Here is a 24,692-nt window from a genome sequence, read left to right as displayed (position 1 = left end):
GGCGCTGAAGGGGACCATATTGAATACTTCATACCCAAGACTCTACTACAAATTAGAGGTATTGTCAGGCAACATCACCGTGACAAGGTAACTGAGGAAAGGAGGATAGAAGCACAAACCAGTGAATCTGTACGATGGTACAACATGGTTGCAGCTGGCAATCCCAAATCATTATGGACGAAGAGGCGGAGGACGAGGGAGAGAATCAGTAATAGCGAGAATCCGTCTGGGATACAAATATCCATGGAGATACGGAATGGAAACAACAGTTGAGCAGCGCAGTTGCAGAATCTGTGGTGAGTGACGGACACCGCCTTGACCACTACCTGAGAGAATGTGGACATCTAAGAGTCATTATAAATGTGTAGAATAATAAACCCCACATTGTTTGAGTTAGGAAATTACTATTTGTCAAATATTGATACTGTTCTTAAAAGGTTCCCCCATTTTGCACCCGCAAGATAACGTAAGATTTGAAGGGTCGACAGATGTTAATCTTCTTGTTTGAGGAGCTGTTCACTTGAGACAGTTAAGCAAGTCCCAGCTGTGTCTGGGTACAAGTGACAGGATGAACAACCCAGCGGGTTTTCTTCCTATTGGGGAGTGTTGTACATGCTGCTATGGCGGTGTGTCTACTCACAGGATGAGTGACGCTGCCCAATACTGTCACCATGGCGGTGTGTCCACTCACAGGATGAGTGGCGCTGACCAATACCGTCACTATGGCGGTGTGTCCACTCACAGGATGAGTGGCGCTGCTCAATACTGTCACTATGGCGGTGTGTCCACTCACAGGTTGAGTGGCGCTGCCCAATACTGTCACTATGGCGGTACGTCCACTCACAGGATGAGTGGCGCTGCCCAATACTGTCACTATGGCGGTGTGTTCACTCACAGGATGAGTGGCGCTGCCCCATACTGTCACTATGGCGGTGTGTCCACTCACAGAATGAGTGGCGCTGCCCAATACTGTCACTATGGCGGTACGTCCACTCACAGGATGAGTGACACTGCTCAATACTGTCACTGGCGGTGTGTTCACTCACAGGATGAGTGGTGCTGCCCAATACTGTCACTATGGCGGCGTGTCCACTCACAGGATGAGTGGCGCTGCCCAATACTGTCACTATGGCGGTGAGTCCACTCACAGGATGAGTGGCGCTGCCCAATACTGTCACTGTGGTGGTGTGTTCACTCACAGGATGAGTGTTGCTGCCCAATACTGTCACTATGGCGGTGTGTTCACTCACAGGATGAGTGGCGCTGCCCAGTACTGTTACTATGGCGGTGTGTTCACTCACAGGATGAGTGGCGCTGCCCATTACTGTCACTATGGCAGTACGTCCACTCACAGGATGAGTGGCGCTGCCCAATACTGTCACTATGGCGGTGTGTCCACTCACAGGATGAGCGACGCTGCCCAATACTGTCACTGTGGCGGTGTGTCCACTCACAGGATGAGTGGCGCTGCCCAATACTGTCACTGTGGCGGTGTGTCCACTCACAGGATGAGTGGCGCTGCCCAATACTGTCACTATGGCGGTGTGTTCACTCACAGGATGAGTGGCGCTGCCCAATACTGTCACTATGGCGGTGTGTCCACTCACAGGATGAGTGGCGCTGCCCAATACTGTCACTATGGCGGTGTGTCCACTCACAGGATGAGTGACGCTACCCAATACTGTCACTATGGCGGTGTGTCCACTCACAGGATGAGTGACGCTACCCAATACTGTCACTGTGGCGGTGTGTTCACTCACAGGATGAGTGGCGCTGCCCAATACTGTCACTGTGGCGGTGTGTCCACTCACAGGATGAGTGGCGCTGCCCAATACTGTCACTATGGCGGTGTGTTCACTCACAGGATGAGTGGCGCTGCCCAATACTGTCACTATGGCGGTGTGTCCACTCACAGGATGAGTGGCGCTGCCCAATACTGTCACTATGGCGGTGTGTTCACTCACAGAATGAGTGGCGCTGCCCAATACTGTCGCTATGGCGGTGTGTCCACTCACAGGATGAGTGGCGCTGCCCAATACTGTCACTATGGCGGTGTGTCCACTCACAGGATGAGTGGCGCTGCCCAGTACTGTCACTATGGCGGTGTGTCCACTCACAGGATGAGTGGCGCTGCCCAGTAAACTCGCCCCTTGGGATAAAATTTAAAAAAATATATGGCACCTCTACTCTTCACTGGTTCTATTCTGCATTTTCTTCCTTATCTTTCGTTCCAGTATGCTGTTAGTCCACTGTGCAAATTTGGGACCTGGCCCTCCAGTATCTTCCATGTATATATTATTTCATATCTTTCTCGTCTCCTTTCCAAAGAGAACATTTTGAGAGCTTTGAGACGGTCCCAATAATTGATATGTTTTATCGTGTCTATGCTATATTATGTTCCCCTGTATGCGTGTATATGGTCCCTGTATTCTCTCTAGTTCAGCAATCTCTCCTGCTCTGAAGGGGTCAGTGAGTACCGAGCAGTACTCAAGACGGGACAACACCAGTGATGTAAAAAGTATTAACATTACTGTGGAGTCTCTGGATGTGAACGTTCTCATAATCCATCATTCTCCTGGCCGCCGCCGCCGCTATATTTGCTCGGTTGTGTTCACAAAATGTCTATAACCTATTATAGGTATAGGTTAAGTAATAATTGTAATTACGAAGCAATAAGATGCTTATCTTAAGATACTAACAAGGTTAGGTAAGGTCGGTGTTTTCTATGAATCTTTTTAAGGGTATCTATTAGGTTTAGTATATCACCTATGCACGTAGTTAATAAGTCAATATTGACTTTACGAATTTGCGAGAACGGGTTGCAATGTCAGGTCGTCAGACATCATAATTCTCAGATCTTTTACATACTGAGTACATCTGACTGTTTCCTGTACTCTGTATTCCGTTTAACTTCCTCGTTTCCGGAGACCAACCTTCACTAGACCTAACTATACCGCAAATTCCAAAATATTTTAATATGCATTCTTATCTTCAATAATTCTGATTTTGAGTATATATTGCTTTAATATATATATATATACGTCTTTTTTTGTTTTGGGGGAGGGGTTGGTCCCCAGCTTGGACGAGCGGTTCCTGGGGGTGGAGTGGTTCGGTAGTTGGGCTCTGCCTGTGGGCGAGCAGACCCTCCACCTGCCTGGCCAGCAGACATAGCGCCAGTCTGCTGGTGAGACTTAGCTGTGGTGGCTGCTGTTTGATAGTCTGCAGCTGTGTGCTGCTCTTGTGTTCCGTTATAAGCTTGAGTCGAGTAGAGAATAAAACAAAGAGAATACTTTTGAGTCTTGTTCTGATGCGGTTTAGTCTTTGTGTGTGTCGTGTCCAGGTGTCTACTCGACACCCGCGTCCAGTCGACACCCGCGTCCAGTCGACACCCGCGTCCAGTCGACACCCGCGTCCAGTCGACACCCGCGTCCAGTCGACACCCGCGTCCAGTCGACACCCGCGTCCAGTCGCCCCCGCGTCCAGTCGACACCCGCGTCCAGTCGACACCCGCGTCCAGTCGACACCCGCGTCCAGTCGACACCCGCGTCCAGTCGCCCCCGCGTCCAGTCGACACCCGCGTCCAGTCGACACCCGCGTCCAGTCGACACCCGCGTCCAGTCGACACCCGCGTCCAGTCGACACCCGCGTCCAGTCGACACCCGCGTCCAGTCGACACCCGCGTCCAGTCGACACCCGGGTCCAGTCGACACCCGCGTCCAGTCGACACCCGCGTCCAGTCGACACCTGCGTCCACTCGACACCTACAACTTCCAGCGTCGAGTACAGGTTAGTGGAGTGTCTTCTGTATCGCAACTCGGATGCAAACATAGTGTGAAACATTCCTAGACAATTGTCTTGTGTACGACCCGGAGAGAGGTCCTTAGTGTGTAGTGGAGATCTTCAAGTATGACCTCGTAACGATCTCTGAGGTAGTTAAGAGAAGCAACACCTATAATGTGAGAAAAAAAAGGGGGCCATATGATTTGTTTATACAAGCCTTCTTCCCCTATAACTTCTCTATAACCCCCTTACACCTGCTTGTGACTTATTTTACAACTCTGGGTTTGTGTTTGTCAAACTGCTTCAGGTTGTGAGTTAAAATGCTTACTAAGGCAAGCCGTAGGTCAGGTGAGAGCAGCTTGGGCAGCCCTTCCTGTGGAATAGGATATGTGACAGACTAAAGGTGCGACATTCTCTAAGGTTAGGTCTTCCTACAACCTCAATACAACCTGGGAACCGTCCCTACAATATCCGTATAGCCCTTACAACTTCACAACCTCTCCCTCACCCCTTATAACCTCACTATCGCTCCAAACTTCCGCTCCTACAACCACACACACACACACAACCGGTCCTACAACCTCCCTACCACAGTTTCACAACCTCACTACTGCCTCTACATCCACATTACTGCCTCTATAACCTCAAAATCGTCTCCCCCCAACCTCTCCACAACCCCCGCCGCCCTCACCCCCAGCGCCACCCCCCCCCCCCCCCACACACACACACACACACACACACACACACACACACACACACACACACACACACACACACATACACACACACATTCTAGAATTGACATTCACATTTTAGAATTCTATGATAAAGTAACAAGGATAAGGCAGGACAGAGAAGGCTGGGCAGACTGCATATTTCTTGACTGCCAAAAGGCCTTTGATACGGTACCGCACATGAGACTGCTATACAAACTTGAGAGGCAGGCAGGAGTAAGCGGAAAGGCCCTAGTATGGGTGAAGAACTACCTAACAGGAAGGAGCCAGAGGGTAATGGTAAGGGGCGAAAAGTCGGACTGGCGAACAGTAACAAGTGGAGTACCTCAAGGATCGGTGCTGGGACCAATCCTCTTTCTAATTTACGTAAATGATATGTTTACAGGAGTGGAATCATACATGTCAATGTTTGCGGATGACGCAAAATTAATAACAAGAGTTGTGACAGACGAGGATTGTAGGATCCTCCAAGAGAACTTAAACAGGCTGCAGAGATGGTCAGGAAAATGGCTACTGGAGTTTAACACCAGTAAATGTAAAGTTATGGAAATGGGATCAGGTGACAGGAGACCAAAGGGACAGTACACAATGAAGGGGAACAGCCTACCTGTAACGATTCGAGAAAGAGACCTGGGAGTGGATGTGACACCTAATCTAACTCCTGAGGCACATATAAATAGGATAACGACAGCAGCGTACTCTACACTGGCGAAAATTAGAACTTCATTCAGAAACCTAAATGAGGAGGCTTTTAGGGCGCTTTACACTGCCTACGTGAGACCCGTCTTAGAGTATGCCGCGCCATCATGGAGCCCCCACCTGAAGAAACACATAAAGAAACTGGAGAAGGTTCAGAGGTTTGCGACGAGGCTTGTCCCAGAGTTACGAGGGATGGGATATGAAGAGCGGCTGAAGGAACTGAACCTTACGACACTAGAGAAAAGAAGGGAGAGAGGAGATATGATAGGGACATATAAAATACTCAGGGGAATTGACAAAGTGGAAATAGATGAAATGTTCACACGTAATAATAACAGAACGAGGGGACATGGGTGGAAACTGGAAACTCAGATGAGTCACAGAGATGTTAGGAAGTTTTCTTTTAGCGTGAGAGTAGTGGAAAAATGGAATGCACTTGGGGAACAGGTTGTGGAAGCAAATACTATTCATACTTTTAAAACTAGGTATGATAGGGAAATGGGACAGGAGTCATTGCTGTAAACAACCGATAGCTGGAAAGGCGGGATCCAAGAGTCAATGCTCGATCCTGCAAGCACAAATAGGCGAGTACAACTAGGTGAGTACACACACACACACACACACACACACACACACACACACACACACACACACACACACACACACACACACACACACACACACACACACACACAGGGAAGACCCCCGCCACACACCACACACACACCACACACACACACACACACACACCACACACACACCACACACACACACACACACCACACACACACACACACACACACCACACACACCACACACCACACACACACACACACACACACACACACACACACACACACACACACACACACACACAGGGAAGACCCCCGCCACACACCACACACACACCACACACACACACACACACACACCACACACACACCACACACACACACACACACACACACACACACACACACCACACACACCACACACACACACACACACACACACACACACACACACACACACACACACACACACACACACACACACACAGGGAAGACCCCCGCCACACACCACACACACACCACACACACACACACACACACACCACACACACACCACACACACACACACACACACACCACACACACACACACACACACACCACACACACCACACACCACACACACACACACACACACACACACACACACAGGGAAGACCCCCCCCCCCCGCCACATAACACGATGACAGATGTAATTTTACAATTTAAAAGTCTTTTGTGTTGAGGCAATGGAGCTTAACCTGAGAGGGAGGGGGGGGGGGATGAGGGGAACTATGGGGAAGTGGCGTGTTTGTGGGGGAGGGGGGAGATTTTTGGGAGGGGGGAGGGGGGAGATGTTGTGTTTGGGAGGGGGGAGGGGGGATGTTGTGTTTGTGGGTGAGGGGGGGGGGATGTTGTGTTTGGGAGGGGGGGAGGGGGGATGTTGTGTTTGGGAGGGGGAGATGTTGTGTTTGGGAGGGGGGGAGGTGGGGATGTTGTGTTTGGGAGGGGGGAGGGGGGGGATGTTGTGTTTGGGAGGGGGGAGGGGGGGGATGTTGTGTTTGGGAGGGGGGAGGGGGGAGATGTTGTGTTTGGGAGGGGGGAGATGTTGTGTTTGGGAGGGGGGAGGGGGGAGATGTTGTGTTTGGGAGGGGGGAGGGGGGAGATGTTGTGTTTGGGAGGGGGGAGGGGGGAGATGTTGTGTTTGGGAGGGGGGAGGGGGATGTTGTGTTTGTGGGTGAGGGGGGGGGATGTTGTGTTTGGGAGGGGGGGAGGGGGGATGTTGTGTTTGGGAGGGGGGAGATGTTGTGTTTGGGAGGGGGGGAGGTGGGGATGTTGTGTTTGGGAGGGGGGAGGGGGGAGATGTTGTGTTTGGGAGGGGGGAGGGGGGAGATGTTGTGTTTGGGAGGGGGGAGGGGGGAGATGTTGTGTTTGGGAGGGGGGAGGGGGGATGTTGTGTTTGTGGGTGAGGGGGGGGGGGATGTTGTGTTTGGGAGGGGGGGAGGGGGGATGTTGTGTTTGGGAGGGGGAGATGTTGTGTTTGGGAGGGGGGAGGTGGGGATGTTGTGTTTGGGAGGGGGGAGGGGGGAGGGGGGAGATGTTGTGTTTGGGAGGGGGGAGATGTTGTGTTTGGGAGGGGGGAGGGGGGAGATGTTGTGTTTGGGAGGGGGGAGGGGGGAGATGTTGTGTTTGGGAGGGGGGAGGGGGGATGTTGTGTTTGGGAGAGGGGGAGGGGGGAGATGTTGTGTTTGGGAGGGGGAGATGTTGTGTTTGGGAGGGGGGAGGGGGGAGATGTTGTGTTTGGGAGGGGGGAGATGTTGTGTTTGGGAGGGGGGGAGGGGGGATGTTGTGTTTGGGAGGGGGGAGATGTTGTGTTTGGGAGGGGGGAGGGGGGAGATGTTGTGTTTGGGAGGGGGGAGGGGGGATGTTGTGTTTGGGAGAGGGGGAAGATGTTGTGTTTGGGAGGGGGGAGGGGGAGATGTTGTGTTTGGGAGGGGGGAGGGGGAGATGTTGTGTTTGGGAGGGGGGAGGGGGGAGATGTTGTGTTTGGGAGGGGGGAGGGGGGAGATGTTGTGTTTGGGAGGGGGGGAGGGGGGAGATGTTGTGTTTGGGAGGGGGGAGGGGGGAGATGTTGTGTTTGGGAGGGGGGAGGGGGGAGATGTTGTGTTTGGGAGGGGGGAGGGGGGAGATGTTGTGTTTGGGAGGGGGGGAGGGGGGATGGGGGAGGGGGGAGATGTTGTGTTTGGGAGGGGGGAGGGGGGAGATGTTGTGTTTGGGGGAGGGGGGAGATGTTGTGTTTGGGAGGGGGGAGGGGGAGATGTTGTGTTTGGGAGGGGGGAGGGGGAGATGTTGTGTTTGGGAGGGGGGAGGGGGAGATGTTGTGTTTGGGAGGGGGGAGGGGGGAGATGTTGTGTTTGGGAGGGGGGAGGGGGGAGATGTTGTGTTTGGGAGGGGGGAGGGGGAGATGTTGTGTTTGGGAGGGGGGGAGGGGGGAGATGTTGTGTTTGGGAGGGGGGAGGGGGGAGATGTTGTGTTTGGGGGGAGGGGGGAGATGTTGTGTTTGGGAGGGGGGAGGGGGGGATGTTGTGTTTGGGAGGGGGGAGGGGGGGATGTTGTGTTTGGGAGGGGGGAGGGGGGATGTTGTGTTTGTGGGGGAGGGGGGGGATGTTGTGTTTGTGGGGGAGGGGGGGGGATGTTGTGTTTGTGGGGAGGGGGGGATGTTGTGTTTGTGGGGGAGGGGGGGATGTTGTGTTTGTGAGGGAGGGGGGGGATGTTGTGTTTGTGAGGGAGGGGGGGGATGTTGTGTTTGTGGGGGAGGGGGGGGATGTTGTGTTTGTGAGGGAGGGGGGGATGTTGTGTTTGTGGGGGAGGGGGGGGGGAATGTTGTGTTTGTGGGGGAGGGAGGGGATGTTGTGTTTGTGGGGGAGGGAGGGGATGTTGTGTTTGTGGGGGAGGGGGGGGGGGAATGTTGTGTTTGTGGGGGAGGGAGGGGATGTTGTGTTTGTGGGGGAGGGAGGGGATGTTGTGTTTGTGGGGGAGGGAGGGGATGTTGTGTTTGTGGGGGAGGGAGGGGATGTTGTGTTTGTGGGGGAGGGGGGGGATGTTGTGTTTGTGGGGGAGGGGGGGATGTTGTGTTTGTGGGGGAGGGGGGGATGTTGTGTTTGTGGGGGAGGGGGGGATGTTGTGTTTGTGGGGGAGGGGGGGAATGTTGTGTTTGTGGGGGAGGGAGGGAATGTTGTGTTTGTGGGGGAGGGAGGGAATGTTGTGTTTGTGGGGGAGGGAGGGGATGTTGTGTTTGGGAGGGGGGAGGGGGGAGGGGGAGATGTTGTGCTGGAAGGGGGAGGGGGGAGATGTTGTGTTTGGGAGGGGGGAGGGGGGAGATGTTGTGTTTGGGAGGGGGGAGGGGGGATGTTGTGTTTGGGAGAGGGGGAGGGGGGAGATGTTGTGTTTGGGAGGGGGAGATGTTGTGTTTGGGAGGGGGGAGGGGGGAGATGTTGTGTTTGGGAGGGGGGAGATGTTGTGTTTGGGAGGGGGGGAGGGGGGATGTTGTGTTTGGGAGGGGGGAGATGTTGTGTTTGGGAGGGGGGAGGGGGGAGATGTTGTGTTTGGGAGGGGGGAGGGGGGATGTTGTGTTTGGGAGAGGGGGAAGATGTTGTGTTTGGGAGGGGGGAGGGGGAGATGTTGTGTTTGGGAGGGGGGAGGGGGAGATGTTGTGTTTGGGAGGGGGGAGGGGGGAGATGTTGTGTTTGGGAGGGGGGAGGGGGAGATGTTGTGTTTGGGAGGGGGGGAGGGGGAGATGTTGTGTTTGGGAGGGGGGAGGGGGGAGATGTTGTGTTTGGGAGGGGGAGGGGGAGATGTTGTGTTTGGGAGGGGGGAGGGGGAGATGTTGTGTTTGGGAGGGGGGAGGGGGGAGATGTTGTGTTTGGGGGAGGGGGGAGATGTTGTGTTTGGGAGGGGGGAGGGGGAGATGTTGTGTTTGGGAGGGGGGAGGGGGAGATGTTGTGTTTGGGAGGGGGGAGGGGGAGATGTTGTGTTTGGGAGGGGGGAGGGGGGAGATGTTGTGTTTGGGAGGGGGGAGGGGGGAGATGTTGTGTTTGGGAGGGGGGAGGGGGAGATGTTGTGTTTGGGAGGGGGGGAGGGGGGAGATGTTGTGTTTGGGAGGGGGGAGGGGGGAGATGTTGTGTTTGGGGGAGGGGGAGATGTTGTGTTTGGGAGGGGGGAGGGGGGGATGTTGTGTTTGGGAGGGGGGAGGGGGGATGTTGTGTTTGGGAGGGGGGAGGGGGGGGATGTTGTGTTTGGGAGGGGGGAGGGGGGGGATGTTGTGTTTGGGAGGGGGGAGGGGGGATGTTGTGTTTGTGGGGGAGGGGGGGGGATGTTGTGTTTGTGGGGGAGGGGGGGGATGTTGTGTTTGTGGGGGAGGGGGGGATGTTGTGTTTGTGGGGGAGGGGGGGATGTTGTGTTTGTGAGGGAGGGGGGGGGATGTTGTGTTTGTGAGGGAGGGGGGGGATGTTGTGTTTGTGGGGGAGGGGGGGGATGTTGTGTTTGTGAGGGAGGGGGGGATGTTGTGTTTGTGGGGGAGGGGGGGGGAATGTTGTGTTTGTGGGGGAGGGAGGGGATGTTGTGTTTGTGGGGGAGGGAGGGGATGTTGTGTTTGTGGGGGAGGGGGGGGGGAATGTTGTGTTTGTGGGGGAGGGAGGGGATGTTGTGTTTGTGGGGGAGGGAGGGGATGTTGTGTTTGTGGGGGAGGGAGGGGATGTTGTGTTTGTGGGGGAGGGAGGGGATGTTGTGTTTGTGGGGAGGGAGGGGATGTTGTGTTTGTGGGGGAGGGAGGGGATGTTGTGTTTGTGGGGGAGGGGGGGATGTTGTGTTTGTGGGGGAGGGGGGGATGTTGTGTTTGTGGGGGAGGGGGGGATGTTGTGTTTGTGGGGGAGGGGGGGATGTTGTGTTTGTGGGGGAGGGGGGGATGTTGTGTTTGTGGGGGAGGGGGGGAATGTTGTGTTTGTGGGGGAGGGAGGGAATGTTGTGTTTGTGGGGGAGGGAGGGGATGTTGTGTTTGGGAGGGGGGAGGGGGGAGGGGGGAGATGTTGTGCTGGGAAGGGGGAGGGGGGAGATGTTGTGTTTGGGAGGGGGGATGGGGGAGATGTTGTTTGGGAGGGGGGGGAGATGTTGTGTTGGAGAGGGGGGAGATGATGTGTTGGGGAGGGAGGGAGATGTTGTGTGGGGAGGGGGGAGATGTTGTGTTTGGGAGGGGGGGGGAGGAAGGGAGAGGGCAAAAGAGGGTATTCAGAAAAGGTGGGAATTGATAATTTGAGGGGAAGGGTTGAAGGAGATGTTGAGGAGGGGGAAAGTGATGATACAGAGGGGAGACTGAGGGAAGTAGAGGTGGTGGTGAGGGGCGGTGAGGCAAAATGGATGAGAAGGAGGGGGGGAGGGAAAACAAGGGGGGGGGTTGAGAGAAATAAGTGAGAAGCCTTGGATGAAAAAGTGAGGTAGAGGAAGGGGGGGATGGGAGAGGTAAGGGAGAGGTGAAGGGAAGGATGAAGGAAGGGGAGAATAGGATGAATGCACCCAGGTTCTGTACCAGCTTGCAAGATGGCCACTCACTAGACCCAGCAAATGTCTGTTTTACAAAATAGCGCACGTTCGAGCCCCACACCCCCACCGACACGCCCACACCCCCACCGCCACGCCCACACCCCCACCGCCACGCCCACACCCCCACCGCCACGCCCACACCCCCACCGCCACGCCCACACCCCCACCGCCACGCCCACACCCCCACCGACACGCCCACACCCCCACCGACACGCCCACACCCCCACCGCCACGCCCACACCGCCACGCCCACACCCCCACCGCCACGCCCACACCCCCACCGACACGCCCACACCAAGACCAGGTGGTGTGTGAAAGGTGTCGAGTCATACACGCGCCCTTAGGCACGCCATCTCCAGCTGCGCTCCTACACACCACCTACAGGACAGACAGGCAGACAGACACACAGACACACAGACAGACACACAGACAGACACACAGACAGACACACAGACAGACACACAGACAGACAGACAGGCACACAGACAGACAGACAGGCACAAAGAGACAGGCACAGACAGACAGGCACAAAGAGACAGGCACAGACAGACAGACAGACAGACAGACAGACAGACAGGCACAGACAGAGCAGCAGCAGCAGTCACAAGCAAAGACAGTGATAGTTTGAGGCACAGAAAAACACAACAAAACAACCCATATCAACGATAACAAAGACAAACACACAGACAAACACACACACACACACACACACACACACACACACACACACACACACACACACACACACACACAAGGACAAACACAGTGTTTAACACATGCTAAACAATGTTTACAAACATTCTTAATTAATGGGTATTTAATACCGGGAGTCTCTTGACCTGCTCCCATGTTAATATTACCAACCTCCGGATTAACTCCCGCTCAGTTTAACACCTCATTTATGGGGCGAGATGGAGAGGGAGGGAGGGAGGGAGGAAGGATGTGGGAAGGGAGGGAGGGATGTGGGAAGGGAGAGAGGGAGGCTGAGAAAGAGTCTGGGAGGGTGGAAATGCCTCCAACAAATCGGGTTATCAGTGAACGAAATAGTACATCATCACCATTATCTACATTATCATCATCGGAGATATGATCGCAACATAAAAGATACTAAGGGGAATTAGACAAGGTGGACGAGGACGGCCTCTTTAAATTGTGAGAGACTTCGGACAAGAGGACACGAGTGGAAGTTGGAAAAGGCAATTGTATCGTAGGAATGAAAGGAAATTCTCGCACCGCCAGCAAGTGGAATGTGCTGATTGAAGTTCTGGAAGCCACCTCCAGTGGTGTTAGTCCTCCACACGTCCTCCTGCGGGAGAGTCGAAGCGGTTTGGCTATATTCATGTCACTCTTTCCTAGCGGTTTTCATCTCTTAAGTCAAACATCGCTGAAGGATTTGTTCTTAAATTCCTTTTCTATGTTTTTTTCTCTGACGTTGTTCCCATTCCATCCATCTCATTTGCTGCTGCCTGACCCGTCTCTTTCCCACCCACACTGTTCCATTCTCCCCTCTCACACCCGCAATCACTATCTCATTATGCAGATCGCGGCCGCAAAAACTGTATTGTGCTTATCGCGATCTTGGGGCGTGTTGACCCCCCCCCCTTTCCCCTCCCGTGGCGTCCTCCCTTCCACTCCCCTCTCCCTCTCTTGCTCTTCTCGATTCCTTCTCTTTGTCTTCATTTGTCTCTTGCGCTTGATTTCTACCCTTCCTTTCTTTCCCATCCTCCATTTCACTGACCCAACTCTCCCTCGCTTGCCTTTCCCTGCAGCACCCTTCCAGTACCCATTCCTCCCGCCAATCACCCTTTCCATGCTCCAATCATCACCCCTCCCACCGTCTTCCCCTCTCACCGCCCTCCATCCCACTCACCACACTTCCCTCCCTCCCACCACCACCCCCTCCCTCCCACTATTCCCACCCCATCCTTTCCATCATCACATTATTATAACTATTATCAAGCATTCATAACAGAGTAGAAAATCTGCCGGAGCGCCCCATCCATCAATTTGATTACGCGGCCGCACGCGGACTCTAATGGCGGTATCTGCTGTCATCTCTCAATTAGCGGGCGATAGATGGCGGCCCATAGGAGCTGCTGCTGCCTGACGCCCTCACCCACCTTCCCCCCCCCCCCCCCCCACTATAATGCCACCTCCACCAGCACCCCAACTTTAGCGCTGACGGGGACGTCGACGCCGCTGAAGGGGACGTCGACGCCGCTAAAGGGGACGTCGACGCCGCTGAAGGGGACGTCGACGCCGCTGACGGGGATGTCGACGCCGCTGACGGGGATGTCGACGCCGCTGAAGGGGACGTCGACGCCGCTAAAGGGGACGTCGACGCCGCTGAAGGGGACGTCGACGCCGCTGACGGGGATGTCGATGCCGCTGACGGGGATGTCGACGCCGCTGAAGGGGACGTCGACGCCGCTGAAGGGGACGTCGACGCCGCTGAAGGGGACGTCGACGCCGCTAAAGGGGACGTCGACGCCGCTAAAGGGGACGTCGACGCCGCTAAAGGGGACGTCGACGCTGCTGACGGGGACGTCGACGCTGCTGACGGGGACGTCGACGCTGCTGACGGGGACGTCGACGCTGCTGACGGGGACGTCGACGCTGCTGACGGGGACGTCGACGCCGCTGACGGGGACGTCGACGCCGCTGACGGGGACGTCGACGCCGCTGACGGGGACGTCGACGCCGCTGACGGGGACGTCGACGCCGCTGACGGGGACGTCGACGCCGCTGACGGGGACGTCGACGCCGCTGACGGGGACGTCGACGCCGCTGACGGGGACGTCGACGCCGCTGACGGGGACGTCGACGCCGCTGACGAGGACGTCGACGCCGCTGACGGGGACGTCGACGCCGCTGACGGGGACGTCGACGCCGCTGACGGGGACGTCGACGCCGCTGACGGGGACGTCGACGCCGCTGACGGGGACGTCGACGCCGCTGACGGGGACGTCGACGCCGCTGACGGGGACGTCGACGCCGCTGACGGGGACGTCGACGCCGCTGACGGGGACGTCGACGCCGCTGACGGGGACGTCGACGCCGCTGACGGGGACGTCGACGCCGCTGACGGGGACGTCGACGCCGCTGACGGGGACGTCGACGCCGCTGAAGGGGACGTCGACGCCACTGTCGGAGACCTCAACGCCGCTGACGGAGGAAGACCTCACTGACAAGTTTGACGGGCAGACAAAGGCGCAGCGTTACCGGTGTTTGTTTTGGTTTTCTCGTTTTCTGTGCAGCCATTTTTTATGCTAATAATTCAGTGTTTAAAGGGGTAGCTAAAGTGAATTGATCGAGTGGGGACGGATCGAACGAAATAAGGCAGGAGTAACAAAGAGAGAATTAGGGAGGAAAAAGGGGAAGTGAGAGAGAATAAGGTGAGTGAGGGGGCTGTAAGAGGGCGGAAGAGCCTGCTGACTTCATCCATTACCCTCGGGAAGTAAGGGGAAGTGAGGGGAAGGCAGAGGGGAGGGGGAGGAGGTAGACACGATTGCTACCCATGGTGGCTGGGTTTAATTTTTGTTTACCATCGAACTTTTCCCTATGGCCCCATTCCTGTCGCCTTTGGTATTCAACTCCCCATTAGAGAAGGGAGAACTACCAAAGTTTTGGAAAATGACTGATGTGGTGGTGGTGTCAGCCATTATACACGACAAGTCACTTATATAAACATTATTATTATTATTATTATATAACAAAAGAGCATCACAAGGACAATTAACACTGAACCCACAAAGGCTCGTTGAACATTTTGAAAATAAATAATTTTCAAACACTAGCCTGGATTTGGAGAATTTAAGTACCAATTAAACAGACATAAGAGAGATTTCCAGCAAGATTTTTCAACACAAACACCTCACAGAAGCTGTAGATTCCAGCGGGTGTTGCGGAAGAGTGTGAAGCTGAGAGAGAAAGAGTACCTCCCAGGAGGAAAACTAAGAGTCACAGTGAAAGGAGAGATAAGAGAGTAGAGAGGAAACAGATGATATCTATACCTTCTAATATACACATCAGTGACCATGACAAATTAATTATTTTCCTTGATATCATTAATTGGCAACAACTAATTACAGTTGCTTTGTGTGTGTGTGTGTGTGTGTGTGTGTGTGTGTGGGTGTGTGTGTGTGTGTGTGGGTGTGTGTGGGGGGGGTGTGGGTGTGTGGGGGACAAGCGGTGTGTGTAAGTGAAGATATCGAGGACCTACTAGGCTAGCCACTCACCCTGCCCAGGATACAACCCCCACAACAGTTGGCTAACTCCTGGGGGGCCTATTATACTGCTAGGTGAACAGGTATACCAGGAGAAAGAAAACGTGCTGTAGATGTGGCTTAGTAAATGGCCTCTAGACTTTAACTTAGACAACTGCATAGTTGTGGAGAGAGGAGTATAAATGAGAAGGTCTATACACAGCCTTGGGGTGAGGCAGCTATGATGGCAGGCGGATTGTCCGCCCCGCTGACACGGTGTGTGTACTAACCTAGTTGTGCTTGCGGGGGTTGAGCTCTGGCTCTTTGGTCCCGCCTCTCAACTGTCAATCAACTAATGCAGTTCCTGAGCCTATTGGGCTCTATCATATCTACACTTGAAACTGTGTATGGAGTCAGCCTCCACCACATCACTGCCTAATGCATTCCATTTGTCAACCACTCTCACACTGAAAAATTTCTTTCTAATATCTCTGTGGCTCATTTGGGCACTCAGTTTCCACCTGTGTCCTCTAGTGCGTGTGCCCCTTGTGTTAAATAGTGTCTTTATCTACCCTATCAATTTCTCTGAGAATCTTGTATGTGGTGATCATGTCCCCTCTAACTCTTCTGTCTCCCAGTGACGTGAGGTTTAATTCCCGTAGTCTCTCCTCGTAGCTCATACCTCTCAGCTCGGGTACTAGTCTGGTGGCAAATCTTTGAACCTTTTCCAGTTTAGTCTTATACTTGAATAGATATGGACTCCATACTGGAGCTGCATACTCCAGGATTGGTCTGACATATGTGGTATACAAAGTTCTGTAAGATACCTTACATAAGTTTCTAAAGGCCGTTCTTATGTTAGCTAACCTGGCATATGCTGCTGATGTTATCCTCTTGATATGAGCTTCAGGGGACAGGTCTGGCGTGATATCAACCCCCATAAGAACATAAGAACATAAGAACAAAGGTAACTGCAGAAGGCCTATTGGCCCATACGAGGCAGCTCCTATTCTATAACCACCCAATCCCACTCATATACTTGTCCAACCCGTGCTTGAAACAATCGAGGGACCCCACCTCCACAATGTTACGCGGCAATTGGTTCCACAAATCAACAACCCAGTTACTGAACCAGTATTTACCCAAGTCTTTCCTAAATCTAAACTTATCCAATTTATATCCATTGTTTCGTGTTCTGTCCTGTGTTGATACTTTTAATACCCTATTAATATCCCCCCGGTTATGTCCATTCATCCACTTGTAAACCTCTATCATGTCACCCCTAACTCTTCGCCTTTCCAGTGAATGCAACTTAAGCTTTGTTAATCTTTCTTCATATGAAAGATTTCTAATTTGGGGAATTAACTTAGTCATCCTACGCTGGACACGTTCAAGTGAATTTATATCCATTCTATAATATGGCGACCAAAACTGAACTGCATAATCTAAATGGGGCCTAACTAGAGCAAGATATAGCTTGAGAACCACACCAGGTGTCTTGTTACTAACGCTGCGATTAATAAATCCAAGTGTCCGATTTGCCTTATTACGAACATTTATGCATTGATCCTTTTGTTTTAAATTCTTACTAATCATAACTCCCAGATCCCTTTCGCAATCCGACTTCGCAATCACAACACCATCTATCTAAACTCCTATCTAAATCATCTCCTATCTAAACACAAAGATTAATCCAGTGTAATTGGCCTGTTATGTTGGACATTGTCTTCTGTGTTGGCATCGATATGTTCTTGTCTTGTCCTTACTCTCATGGTGGGTAGAGTAAATAGTTCCGTGATTTGGGTGTTCATGGTAGGTCGCTCTATTCTTATGTGAATTGCCTCAAGAATTTGTAATCTTCTTGAATCTTGGGTTTTGTCTATTATGCAAGTATTCTTGTTCAACATTTCTCTTGTTAGAGTAATGTCATGGGCTTGTCTCATGTGATTCCTAGGGGCACCAGATTGAAGATGGCATGTCAAACGCCTCGTCAGCTTGGTCGACGTCATACCTATGTACTTACATTGAAGGTTACATCCTTCGTGGGGGCAAGTGTACATGTATACAACGCTTGACTGCTGTAGAGGGTTCTCCGTCGGCTTCGGGCTGTTTTTGATAAGAAGTTCGGAAGTCTTCTTGGTTTTGTAGAATATTATCAGGTTTATGTTTTGGTTAGGAGTAGTGCTTTTTACTCCTTTACGGATTATTTCTTTCATTATTCTTTCCTCTTTTATATGTTCACTGTGCATGGTTGATTTGTAATATAATTTTATTGGGGGTGTTGTGGTTTCTGTTCTAGGTTCTGAATTATACCAACGGTCCAAGTGTCTTCTTATAGCAGCGTTTATTTCCGCGTTGCTATATCCGTTGTTCACCAATACCTGAGTTACTCTTTCAAACTCTCTACTCACGTTGCTCCATTCAGAGCAGTGGGTAAGCGCTCGACGAATATAAGCATTGAGAACACTGGCTTTGTATCTTTGGGGGCACTCACTTCTACCGTTCAGGCATAATCCTATGTTGGTGGGCTTGGTATATACGTTGGTGCTTAAAGAGGTTCCTGTTTTTGTTATTAGTACATCCAAGAATGGCAGACTGTTATTTTCACTATTTTCATGTGTAAATCGGAGTACTGACTCTCTCTCTAGGTGTCTTTTTAGGTCAATTACACAATTGTAATTTAGGTCAACACAATATCTTGTGTTCCTAGCTCTCTACACCCTTTTCATGCTGTTTCAAACGACCATTTCAAAAGTTGTCTCCTGTGCTTCTATACATATATAACAAAGGACATAACAAAGGGGATATTAATAGGGTATTAAAAGTATCAACTCAAGACAGAACACGAAACAATGGGTATAAATTGGATAAGTTTAGATTTAGGAAAGACTTGGGTAAATACTGGTTCGGTAACAGGGTTGTTGATTTGTGGAACCAATTACCGCGTAACGTGGTGGAGGTGGGGTCCCTCGATTGTTTCAAGCGCGGGTTGGACAAGTATATGAGTGGGATTGGGTGGTTATAGATAGGAGCTGCCTCGTATGGGCCAATAGGCCTTCTGCAGTTACCTTTGTTCTTATGTTCTTATGTTCTAGCTCGTATCTTGTAACTCTATCATCATTACCTAACCTCAGAACTTTACATTTATCAGCATTAAACTGCATCTGCCAATCCTTTGACCATTTCAAAACCCTATCTAGATCAACTTGAAGTGATAGTGAGTCCTCCTCCGAATTAATTTCCCTACCGATTTTCGTATCATCGGCAAATTTGCAAATGTTGCTACTCAAACCTGAATCTAAATCATTTATATATATTATAAACAACAGAGGTCCCAGGACAGAGCCTTGAGGCACTCAACTTACAACATTTTCCCACTCTGACTTGATTCCATTTATACTAACTCTCTGTTTCCTTTGGTATAGCCATGCCCTAATCCAGCTTAATATAAGAACATAAGAAGAACATAAGAACAAAGGTAACTGCAGAAGGCCTATTGGCCCATACGAGGCAGCTCCTATTCTATAACCACCCAATCCCACTCATATACTTGTCCAACCCGTGCTTGAAACAATCGAGGGACCCCACCTCCACAATGTTACGCGGCAATTGGTTCCACAAATCAACAACCCTGTTACTGAAATAGTATTTACCCAAGTCTTTCCTAAATCTAAACTTATCCAATTTATATCCATTGTTTCGTGTTCTGTCCTGTGTTGATACTTTTAATACCCTATTAATATCCCCCCGGTTATGTCCATTCATCCACTTGTAAACCTCTATCATGTCACCCCTAACTCTTCGCCTTTCCAGTGAATGCAACTTAAGCTTTGTTAATCTTTCTTCATATGAAAGATTTCTAATTTGGGGAATTAACTTAGTCATCCTACGCTGGACACGTTCAAGTGAATTTATATCCATTCTATAATATGGCGACCAAAACTGAACTGCATAATCTAAATGGGGCCTAACGAGAGCAAGATATAGCTTGAGAACCACACCAGGTGTCTTGTTACTAACGCTGCGATTAATAAATCCAAGTGTCCGATTTGCCTTATTACGAACATTTATGCATTGATCCTTTTGTTTTAAATTCTTACTAATCATAACTCCCAGATCCCTTTCGCAATCCGACTTCGCAATCACAACACCATCTAGCTCGTATCTTGTAACTCTATCATCATTACCTAACCTCAGAACTTTACATTTATCAGCATTAAACTGCATCTGCCAATCCTTTGACCATTTCAAAACCCTATCTAGATCATCTTGAAGTGATAGTGAGTCCTCCTCCGAATTAATTTCCCTACCGATTTTCGTATCATCGGCAAATTTGCAAATGTTGCTACTCAAACCTGAATCTAAATCATTTATATATATTATAAACAACAGAGGTCCCAGGACAGAGCCTTGAGGCACTCCACTTACAACATTTTCCCACTCTGACTTGATTCCATTTATACTAACTCTGTTTCCTTTGGTATAGCCATGCCCTAATCCAGCTTAATATAGCACCCCCAATACCATGAGACTCTATTTTTTTAATCAGTCTTTCATGTGGCACTGTATCAAAAGCTTTGCTAAAGTCAAGGTATACAACATCGCAATCCTTACCACTATCAACTGCCTCAACAATGCTAGAATAAAAAGATAACAAATTTGTTAAACATGAACGGCCATTTATAAAACCATGTTGCGACTCAATTATTAATTTATGTTTTTCAAGATGAAGACGAATTTTATTTGCTATTATAGATTCGAGTAACTTTCCCACAATAGACGTTAGGCTAATTGGTCGATAGTTAGACGCAAGTGATCTATCTCCTTTCTTAAAAACTGGTATCACATTAGCAACTTTCCAAAACTCTGGCACTCTGCCTGACTCTATTGATTTATTAAATATGGTTGACAGTGGGTCACAAAGCTCCTCTTTGCATTCTTTAAGCACCCTAGCAAACACTTCATCCGGCCCTGGGGATTTGTTTGGTTTGAGTTTTACTATTTGTTTAAGAACATCCTCCCTGGTAACTGCTAAACTCGTCAACCTGTCCTCGTCCCCACCCACATAGACTTGTTCGGCTGAAGGCATATTGTTAAGTTCCTCTTTAGTAAATACAGATACAAAATATTTATTAAAAATACTACTCATCTCTTCATCACTATCTGTTATTTGACCTGTCTCAGTTTTTAATGGACCTATCCTTTCCCTAGTCTTAGTACGATATAACTGAAAAAACCCTTTAGGATTTGTCTTTGCTTGCCCTGCTATGCGAACTTCATAGTTTCTTTTTGCTTTCCTTATCTCTTTTTTAACATTTCTAACCAGTTGTACGAATTCCTGTTCTAAAGTGACCTCCCCATTTTTAATCCTTTTGTACCAAGCTCTCTTTTTACCTATAAGGTTCTTCAAATTCTTTGTTATCCACTTTGGGTCATTGGTATACGATCTATTCAATTTGTATGGTATACTACGTTCCTGTGCTTTGTTTAGAATATTCTTAAATAAGTTATATATTGAATCCACATCGAAATCCCCATTTAAGTCACCTATCGCTGGGTTCATGTCTCGCTCCAAGACCGGCCCACACCCCATACCCAAGCCTTTCCAATCAATTTGACCCAAAAAATTTCTTAGGCTATTAAAATCAGCTTTTCGAAAATCTGGCACTTTAACAGAATTTTCTCCTACTGGTCTATTCCATTCTATGCTAAATCTGATTTCTTTGTGATCACTGCTCCCTAGCTCACTCCCTATTTCGATGTCATTAATTTGCGTTTCCCTGTTAGTTAACACTAAATCTAAAATATTATTTTCCCGTGTTGGTTCCTTAATGTGTTGCGTAAGAAAGCAATCGTCAATTAATTCTAGAAAATCTTCTGCTTCACTATTCCCTGTTTTGTTCAACCAGTTTATTCCACTAAAATTAAAGTCACCCATGACATAAATACTGTTAGATCTAGATGCTCTAGATATTTCATCCCATAGATGCTTTGCTTCCATTCTGTCTAAATTTGGTGGCCTATATATTACTCCTATTATAAGAACATAAGAACATAAGAACAAAGGTAACTGCAGAAGGCCTATTGGCCCATACGAGGCAGCTCCTATTCTATAACCACCCAATCCCACTCATATACTTGTCCAACCCGTGCTTGAAACAATCGAGGGACCCCACCTCCACAATGTTACGCGGCAATTGGTTCCACAAATCAACAACCCTGTTACTGAACCAGTATTTACCCAAGTCTTTCCTAAATCTAAACTTATCCAATTTATATCCATTGTTTCGTGTTCTGTCCTGTGTTGATACTTTTAATACCCTATTAATATCCCCCCGGTTATGTCCATTCATCCACTTGTAAACCTCTATCATGTCACCCCTAACTCTTCGCCTTTCCAGTGAATGCAACTTAAGCTTTGTTAATCTTTCTTCATATGAAAGATTTCTAATTTGGGGAATTAACTTAGTCATCCTACGCTGGACACGTTCAAGTGAATTTATATCCATTCTATAATATGGCGACCAAAACTGAACTGCATAATCTAAATGGGGCCTAACTAGAGCAAGATATAGCTTGAGAACCACACCAGGTGTCTTGTTACTAACGCTGCGATTAATAAATCCAAGTGTCCGATTTGCCTTATTACGAACATTTATGCATTGATCCTTTTGTTTTAAATTCTTACTAATCATAACTCCCAGATCCCTTTCGCAATCCGACTTCGCAATCACAACACCATCTAGCTCGTATCTTGTAACTCTATCATCATTACCTAACCTCAGAACTTTACATTTATCAGCATTAAACTGCATCTGCCAATCCTTTGACCATTTCAAAACCCTATCTAGATCAACTTGAAGTGATAGTGAGTCCTCCTCCGAATTAATTTCCCTACCGATTTTCGTATCATCGGCAAATTTGCAAATGTTGCTACTCAAACCTGAATCTAAATCATTTATATATATTATAAACAACAGAGGTCCCAGGACAGAGCCTTGAGGCACTCCACTTACAACATTTTCCCACTCTGACTTGATTCCATTTATACTAACTCTCTGTTTCCTTTGGTATAGCCATGCCCTAATCCAGCTTAATATAGCACCCCCAATACCATGAGACTCTATTTTTTTAATCAGTCTTTCATGTGGCACTGTATCAAAAGCTTTGCTAAAGTCAAGGTATACAACATCGCAATCCTTACCACTATCAACTGCCTCAACAATGCTAGAATAAAAAGATAACAAATTTGTTAAACATGAACGGCCATTTATAAAACCATGTTGCGACTCAATTATTAATTTATGTTTTTCAAGATGAAGACGAATTTTATTTGCTATTATAGATTCGAGTAACTTTCCCACAATAGACGTTAGGCTAATTGGTCGATAGTTAGACGCAAGTGATCTATCTCCTTTCTTAAAAACTGGTATCACATTAGCAACTTTCCAAAACTCTGGCACTCTGCCTGACTCTATTGATTTATTAAATATGGTTGACAGTGGGTCACAAAGCTCCTCTTTGCATTCTTTAAGCACCCTAGCAAACACTTCATCCGGCCCTGGGGATTTGTTTGGTTTGAGTTTTACTATTTGTTTAAGAACATCCTCCCTGGTAACTGCTAAACTCGTCAACCTGTCCTCGTCCCCACCCACATAGACTTGTTCGGCTGAAGGCATATTGTTAAGTTCCTCTTTAGTAAATACAGATACAAAATATTTATTAAAAATACTACTCATCTCTTCATCACTATCTGTTATTTGACCTGTCTCAGTTTTTAATGGACCTATCCTTTCCCTAGTCTTAGTACGATATAACTGAAAAAAACCTTTAGGATTTGTCTTTGCTTGCCCTGCTATGCGAACTTCATAGTTTCTTTTTGCTTTCCTTATCTCTTTTTTAACATTTCTAACCAGTTGTACGAATTCCTGTTCTAAAGTGACCTCCCCATTTTTAATCCTTTTGTACCAAGCTCTCTTTTTACCTATAAGGTTCTTCAAATTCTTTGTTATCCACTTTGGGTCATTAGTATACGATCTATTCAATTTGTATGGTATACTACGTTCCTGTGCTTTGTTTAGAATATTCTTAAATAAGTTATATATTGAATCCACATCGAAATCCCCATTTAAGTCACCTATCGCTGGGTTCATGTCTCGCTCCAAGACCGGCCCACACCCCATACCCAAGCCTTTCCAATCAATTTGACCCAAAAAATTTCTTAGGCTATTAAAATCAGCTTTTCGAAAATCTGGCACTTTAACAGAATTTTCTCCTACTGGTCTATTCCATTCTATGCTAAATCTGATTTCTTTATGATCACTGCTCCCTAGCTCACTCCCTATTTCGATGTCATTAATTTGCGTTTCCCTGTTAGTTAACACTAAATCTAAAATATTATTTTCCCGTGTTGGTTCCTTAATGTGTTGCGTAAGAAAGCAATCGTCAATTAATTCTAGAAAATCTTCTGCTTCACTATTCCCTGTTTTGTTCAACCAGTTTATTCCGCTAAAATTAAAGTCACCCATGACATAAATACTGTTAGATCTAGATGCTCTAGATATTTCATCCCATAGATGCTTTGCTTCCATTCAGTCTAAATTTGGTGGCCTATATATTACTCCTATTATAATATTATTAGCTTTTTCGTTTAATTCAATCCAAATAGTTTCTGTGTGTGGCTCTGTTTTGATTCCCTCTTTGAGACTACATTTCAAATTGTCCCTAACATATATGGCTACTCCACCTCCTCGTCTAATATATCTATCTGTGTGAAATAGTTTAAATCCATATATTTGATATTCAGCTAATAGTTCTCTATTTTCTACATTCATCCACGTTTCGGTAAGTGCAATAATATCTATTTTTTCTGTGCAGACAAGAGCATTTAATTCGTTAATTTTATTTCTTAGACTTCTACTGTTAGTGTAATATACCCTAAGTGAATTGTTATTTTGCGGACCTTCTCTTTCCCTGATCGTTTTGCCAATTCCTTTCTCCCACAAACACATACTTTTATTACCTCCTTCCTCCAAATCAATTCCCATACCTCTATCTACTAACAGTTTAAACCCAAACAAACACCTCTAACCACTTCTTCTAGCGAGTTCGCAACAGCAACAACCCCAG

At 48.9% G+C, this 24,692-nt stretch overlaps 1 protein-coding gene across 1 annotated transcript; it reads left to right on the top strand.

The window, feature by feature from the left end:
* Positions 1–12,571: 12,571 nt before the first annotated feature.
* LOC123753262 (golgin subfamily A member 6-like protein 2) lies at positions 12,572–14,546 on the top strand. The gene is made up of 2 exons (XM_045735253.2): positions 12,572–12,699; positions 13,535–14,546. The coding sequence occupies exons 1-2, from the start codon at positions 12,572–12,574 to the stop codon at positions 14,544–14,546; spliced, it is 1,140 nt and encodes a 379-aa protein (XP_045591209.2).
* The last annotated feature ends 10,146 nt before the right edge of the window (positions 14,547–24,692 follow it).

The sequence above is a fragment of the Procambarus clarkii genome, chromosome 45 (genome assembly GCF_040958095.1).
Source record: "Procambarus clarkii isolate CNS0578487 chromosome 45, FALCON_Pclarkii_2.0, whole genome shotgun sequence".
NCBI lineage: Eukaryota > Metazoa > Arthropoda > Malacostraca > Decapoda > Cambaridae > Procambarus > Procambarus clarkii.
The sequence above is the reverse complement of the archived record's forward strand: the minus strand, read 5'-3'. Positions and strand labels throughout refer to the sequence as shown.

Bases quoted from the DNA above. Each gene is read 5' to 3' on its own strand.
- LOC123753262 (XM_045735253.2), top strand. From the start codon at position 12,572: ATGAAAGGAAATTCTCGCACCGCCAGCAAGTGGAATGTGCTGATTGAA. The intron at 12,700-13,534 runs GTCACTCTTTCC...CCCCAACTTTAG, and splicing joins AGCGGTTTGGCTATATTCAT to CGCTGACGGGGACGTCGACG.